This window comes from Pyrgilauda ruficollis, unplaced genomic scaffold (assembly GCF_017590135.1).
Source record: "Pyrgilauda ruficollis isolate IOZ18807 unplaced genomic scaffold, ASM1759013v1 scaffold66, whole genome shotgun sequence".
In the NCBI taxonomy this organism is placed as follows: Eukaryota; Metazoa; Chordata; class Aves; order Passeriformes; family Passeridae; genus Pyrgilauda; species Pyrgilauda ruficollis.
In genome coordinates this window covers 6,422,974-6,429,490 of record NW_024528377.1, presented here as the reverse complement: position 1 = coordinate 6,429,490, position 6,517 = coordinate 6,422,974, and the positions used below count along the sequence as shown (strand labels likewise).

General features: G+C 48.6%; 1 protein-coding gene across 1 annotated transcript in view; it reads left to right on the top strand.

The window, feature by feature from the left end:
* The first annotated feature begins 1,466 nt into the window (after positions 1-1,466).
* ETNK1 (ethanolamine kinase 1) overlaps positions 1,467-6,517 on the top strand; it is a 29,801-nt gene continuing 24,750 nt past the window's right edge. Inside the window, exons 1-2 of the mRNA XM_041484353.1 lie at positions 1,467-1,553; positions 1,789-2,027. Of these exons, the coding sequence (XP_041340287.1) occupies positions 1,872-2,027 (156 nt within the window). The 5' untranslated portion in view covers positions 1,467-1,553; positions 1,789-1,871. The remainder of the gene's footprint in view (positions 1,554-1,788; positions 2,028-6,517) is intronic.

Below are 6,517 nucleotides of genomic sequence, written 5' to 3'. Positions count from 1 at the left end.
CTCAAGATTTTAAATACTTGGTCTGAATCAAAGTTTAGATGGAAGAGAATACTGAGACTAAAGATGCCCTGATCTGGGTCTGTTTCAGAGTAACAGCTCTCCAGGGGACAGCTGGACCTCTGTTTACATAGTTCTTGTGTCTTCATCTAATTCAATTCATTTCTTACAGAGAACACCTTGGTCGGTGTTTCCTCTGTGGGAAGAGCACAGAATATGAAAGGAGGCAGGTACTCATAGGACTATTATGGGGAGCTTCAAAATATTTCTAAAAAAGATGGGATTCTTCTTCTCCTTTTTTTCCGCCACACAATTTGTGGTGTAGTCTGAGCTCTAATTTTTTTTTTCTTCTTTTTTTTTTCTTTTTTTTTTCTTCCGCCGAAAATAACTTCAAGGCAACAAGATTTCCAGCATAAAATAAGTGAGGGGAAAAATGAAAGAACGTAGCTGCTGCGTGGAAGGAGCGGCTCAAGGCGCCGAGCAGGTGCGCGCCCTGAGGGGAGACGCCGTGAGGGCTTCCGAAAGTCAAACCAAAGACAAAAAATCAACCGCAGCGGGCAACTCCGAGCCCGGCGAGGGCCAGCCGCTCGCCCGGGAGCTGCCCGCATTCCTTCACGGCCGCTGTCCCGCAGCAGCCCCGGGCATATTCGGTAAATCCCTTCCTGGGCAGGGTGATCGCAGACAGATTCCTGGCTCTCAAGATTTTAAATACTTGGTCTGAATCAAAGTTTAGATGGAAGAGAATACTGAGACTAAAGATGCCCTGATCTGGGTCTGTTTCAGAGTAACAGCTCTCCAGGGGACAGCTGGACCTCTGTTTACATAGTTCTTGTGTCTTCATCTAATTCAATTCATTTCTTACAGAGAACACCTTGGTCGGTGTTTCCTCTGTGGGAAGAGCACAGAATATGAAAGGAGGCAGGTACTCGTAGGACTATTATGGGGAGCTTCAAAATATTTCTAAGAAAGATGGGATTCTTCTTCTCCTTTTTTTTCCGCCACACAACTTGTGGTGTAGTCTGAGCTCTACTTTTTTTTTTTTCTTCCGCCGAAAATAACTTCAAGGCAACAAGATTTCCAGCATAAAATAAGTGAGGGGAAAAATGAAAGAACGTAGCTGCTGCGTGGAAGGAGCGGCTCAAGGCGCCGAGCAGGTGCGCGCCCTGAGGGGAGACGCCGTGAGGGCTTCCGAAAGTCAAACCAAAGACAAAAAATCAACCGCAGCGGGCAACTCCGAGCCCGGCGAGGGCCAGCCGCTCGCCCGGGAGCTGCCCGCATTCCTTCACGGCCGCTGTCCCGCAGCAGCCCCGGGCATATTCGGTAAATCCCTTCCTGGGCAGGGTGATCGAAGGGACAGCGGGGCTCCGGAGGGGACGGGCGGGCGCCTGAGGGGACAGCGGGGCTCCGGGGGGGACGGGAGGGTGCCTGAGGGACAGCGGGGCTCCGGAGGGGACGGGCGGGTGCCTGCTCCGAGCCCGGCGAGGGCCAGCCGCTCGCCCGGGAGCTGCCCGCATTCCTTCACGGCCGCTGTCCCGCAGCAGCCCCGGGCATATTCGGTAAATCCCTTCCTGGGCAAGGGTGCCTGAGGGACAGCGGGGCTCCGGAGGGGACGGGCGGGCGCCTGAGGGGACAGCGGGGCTCCGGGGGGGACGGGCGGGTGCCTGAGGGGGGCGGGTGCCTGAGGGGGGCGGGCTGGGGGCAGGCTCCACCCGCTCTCCCAAGCTGCTCCGCGCTGCAGCCGGGGAGGTGGAGCCGCTTTATCGGGAGCCCAAGTGGAAATTTCCCCGTCAGTTGCCGGCTCCGCCGCGGAGGGAGCACCAGCGAGGGCCGCCTACTCTCGTGTCCCCGTGTCTCGCCGCGTCCTGCCCGCTGTCATGTCCAACTACATCCACGTCCCGCCTGGCTCGCCGGAGGTGCCCAAGCTGGACATCACGGTCAGCGAGCGGGAGGGGCCCGGCTATCGCCAGGGCGCCCTGCAGCTCCTGCGCCGACTGCGCCCGCACTGGAGACCCGAGGAGGTGACGCTGCAGGTACGGGGCTCCGCGGGCCGCTTCGCGCGGGGATGCGGCAGCCCGGGCCGGCAGGGAGGGGAGCAGCAGGCGAGGCAGGGGCGAGGGCGGGCGGCCATTGTGCGGGGGAGCTGCCGCCTTGTTTCCTCCCCTCCCTCCTTCCCCCGCTCGCCGCCGCAGCCCCCTGCGCGGAGCCCCATTTGCTGGGCGGCCCGGCGGCGGGGCGGGGCGGCGCGCAGCATCCCCGGCTGCCTCCTTCCTTCCCTCCCTCCTTCCGTCCTCCCCGCCGCCCGCTTGCGTCCTCCTCCTGCCGTGCCCTCCCCGCCGGAGCTCGGCTGCCCGCGCTGGCGGCGGGGAGAGCTCCGGAGCCGGGCCGAGGGAGGGAACGGGAGCCGCTGCTGGCGTCCCCCGCGCCGTGTCGCTGCCGGCTGGGCGTGTTCGTGGAGCGGGGCACGGGCCGTCGGAGCAGGCCATAAGGCAGCCCGGGGCGCTCCCACCGGCGGCGCAGCCTTGTCGTGTGCTTCCTGCAATAAAAACCGTAATAAATATCTGTCTTGTGTTCGCAGCCGGGCTGGGGCTTAGGCTGGCGGTTTCGTTTGCAGCAGCCCCGCTAAGGCCCGTGCTCGCTGCTCCTGGCAGAAGCACCGCGGCTGCCTGCTGCTCTCTAGGTGAGCAGGCATTCGGACTTATGGCGAGTCATCTGCCGGAGCTTTGGCTGCTTTTGTGCTTCTAGAATATACTTAACATGGCCTCCGGACTTAAAAACTCTAGCCAATTTGTCTGGCTGAAATAGCGGTTCAGCCTGTGGTTAGTTGAGCGTTTTGTTATATGCTCAGCTGTGTTACTCAGCTGTTATTACGTGGAGGTGTCTCATTTCAATGGAGTTCCTCTTCGGAGAGCTGCTGAACTAATTTGTATAGGAAAGCTGAGCACGTTGAGGTAATGGCATGTAATTTGACTGAAATGTTCTGATGTCTTGAAAGAAAAATGGAACTTGACACGTGACAGTCCCGTTAGCCTGGAAATAAAGCTAATGAGCTTTTTCTAAATAATCTGTTTGAGGCAGTGGCCATAAGTAATGCACAGTCCCAATATCTCGAGGTGCAATGGAAATAGCTTTACAACGTGTAAAGCTAAATGAGGTTGTTAAAGTTCATAGAATATCTTGAGTTGGAAGGGGTCCATAAGCATAATCCAACTTGCTGCACCTTGCAGGGCTACATAAAGTTATAAATAGTTTTATTTTTATGGTTCTCTGATGACTGCAGTTCTCAGCAAAAAATTTTGGTGTCTTTCATTTGGGATTGTTGAAAAACGAAACCGAAACATTATCTTGTTAAGCAGGGATGACTCTATCCTTTGGGTAAAGTGGTAGTAGCTTTAAGAAAAAATATGTTGCCTCCTTCTGCCACTCCCTTTGCAGGAAACAATTGACAGAATAAAAAATACCAGTACCATTGGTGTGGAACAGGGTCTCTGTTGACTGGTCACACGGAAGTGAAGTGGGAGATCACCGTCTGTGGTTAGCGGTTTCTGTCTAAAAGATGTCTTGAGTTTAGTTTTATCAAGTTACTTTAAGAACACAACTTTTCAGCTGGGTGTTTTCCTTTAGAACAGTGGAAGAGCATTCCATTCACGAGGCCCTTCAGTGGCCTTTTATTTTTATTTTTGACACTGTGGCTGGTGCTGAGGCTGCGCTGAGTGTGTAACGAGCAGCAGTGCCCGTGGTTTGGAGCAGGCTCCAGCAGCAGCGGTGGCAGTGCAGATTGATTCGTGGTGTGCCTGCAGAATGCAGAAAGGTGCTGCCTCTCTCTGTCAGTGAGCAGGAGGATGCTGCCCTGGAGTCCTCCCTGTAGGTGGGTGTGTTTAGCAGGGAGATGAGGGTGGGACTCCTGTGCTGCATGGAGAATGTGCCTGACTAATCCGAAACAGCAAAGCGGACAAAGAATAGGTTTAATGATAGGACAAGGATAGGTTTAATGAACTGCTGCTTCTTCTGGTGAACTCTGCCATTTGCTACCTTTGCTCTTAGTAATTCTTGGGTCAGAACACTTAGTAAGCAGTTGAAGAGTCCAGAGTTTGATTTGAAAAAGTTAATTAACTTCTCTTGCAAAAATTTACTGTTGAGTGTTAATTTGTTTAGTCAGCTAAACCACTTTTAAACTGTAGTTAGGATAGGTTAATGCTTAATCCTTGCTTTCCCTAAGATTTATAAGTACCTGAAATCAGGTATATATCTTAACATTGAAATTTTTTTTGTGCACCATAGCATAAAACATAAAGGTAGGCTGGGAGATGAAAATAGAATAATTTAAGCACTGAAGATTTGAATTTGTATTGTGTTATTTATCAGCAAGGCTATAACATCAGTAGCATCACCTGTTACTTTTTGAAATGGAAGCAGCTATACTGTAATGTATCTCCTTTATATGAAGTTATAGGTGAATTTTGTCCCTACAGGGCAGTAGAAATGCTCAAGTTATTCCACATTGCTAGGGAGAAATAGAATTTTTCTGCCTAAACACTCATCTTTGTGTACTTTGTGCAGTTGTCAGCTAAAAATGTCCTAGGAACTGTATGGAACTGGGTGCTTGATTTTCTAACTCCTGAACTTTGAGGTTTGCTTTCCCTGCTTTTTGCAGTACACACTTTTGGTTCTGGAATGGCTGTTTTTTAGTAATAGCAATGTTGAGTAGTTCTGGTTGGAAGGAATCTTTGGATATCTCTCCCAAACTCCTGCTGAGAAACTCACTGCTTGCTGAATTTAGAAACTGGCTGTTGTGAACATGAGATATGGTTTTTTTTGGTTTTTTTTTTTTTTTTTTTTTTAAATTTCACTTAAAAATGCTCTTCTAGCTCAAAACAGGGCTTCTGAGTTTTGTAAACTGCCTGAATTTTGACAGTGGGTGTTCCAGTTATTATATTCTGCATGATTCTTAATGAAATATAGAAACTTAATTGTTTTAACTCTTTTAAAGAGGTATTACCCTTCCTATGTAAAAATGCACTCGCAGATTGGATTTTGTTGCCCGCCTTAAGAATTCCTTATTTGTTCTCTTTTGAGGAGATTCAAGGAAGATCAATGTTTGCTTACAGTATGGGAGAATTAGTTAGCACTTCAGTAGTGCTGATTCAGGGTTCTTTTATCCCGTGGTTGTCTGCCTCTTGTAAGTCTGGTGGCAGAGAGGGATTCAGTAGGATAATACACAATTTCTTCTCTGCAGTGTAATGTTACAGTGCAGGAAAAACCATCAGTGTTTCTTACCATTCTGAAATAATATTTAGCATTGACAATAAAGGCTGCCTGTTTTTGTTGGTGAAAAGGCTTAATACCAGTAGTGTTAGTTTATACCATTATTTGGGTAGACTGGAATGATACATGTGGGAAAACATTTGTTGAGGAATCATTCAAAGATCTAAAGTCATGAACGTGTTAGGCTGGCAAACAGTGCTCCTGTCCTGGATGAAACCTGAGGAGAGGTGGAAAGAATGTGTTTTGCAAAGGGGATTAAATTTTTCATAAAGACACTCCATAACCTGCTACTGTGGTTTTTTGGTTTTTGTTTGTTTTTTTTCTCCTAGATTTACATGTCTTTGCACTTATCAACACTTTGCATGATTTTACTACTGCAACACTTCGTAATTTGCAAAGGTTTTTTTCCTGCAGCTACAAAATGTGAATGGGATGGACCCAAGGCTTACAAGAAATTGTACTTTCGCCAGTGAAACAACCACCCACCTACTTCTATGTTTGCCATATTAGCTTTTATCTTTTTTTCTTGGATTTTTCATCCTGACTTGCACTCAGTAGCTTTTCGTCAGGCAGTATTTTCTGGCTGCTGATCTAATTTATTTGCTTGTGTTGATCATGGTATTCTTTTTATAACAAACTGTCATTTGGTTCAGAGTTCTGAACTTGTCAGAATATTTTTTAGTTTATTTAAACAGACTGAGCGTGGGTTTAAAAGCATTGAAATAATTGAAAATGTTAGTGTCTGGGAAACAAAGGAAACTAACTTTATTGTGTATCTCAGTGCTGTTAACATTTTTCAAGTGAGATGTTTATTGCTCAGCTGGTTTTGGCACATCACCCACTTCAGCAGTTGAGAAAGCAGTTGCCACATAAAGAGGAAGGGCTGAATCCACAGAGCAGTGCTGATGGCTCCAAATGGAGAAGTGATGAGTGAGGAGAAGAATAAGAAAAGTTAGGGCTGCAGACTGGGCTGCATTACTGATGTTTTGTGGAAAATCTGTAATTTGAGGTGTGCCTTGAACGCAGTGTCACAGTCAGTGGGAAATGCCAGCAGGATTGGATGTCCTTGGAGGCTGGGTTGGTTTCTCCAGTCTGTGGAAGCTTCTGATGAAGCTTGACGGTCTTGGTCCCTGTTTCTAAAGGTTTGTGTGGGGCAGAAACTGCAGTGGCATTTTATGTGAGTGGTATGCCATGTGTGCCTGATGTAGTTCAGCTGTGCGGGATAGAGGGGTGCTTATTGATGACTGAGGCTGTGATT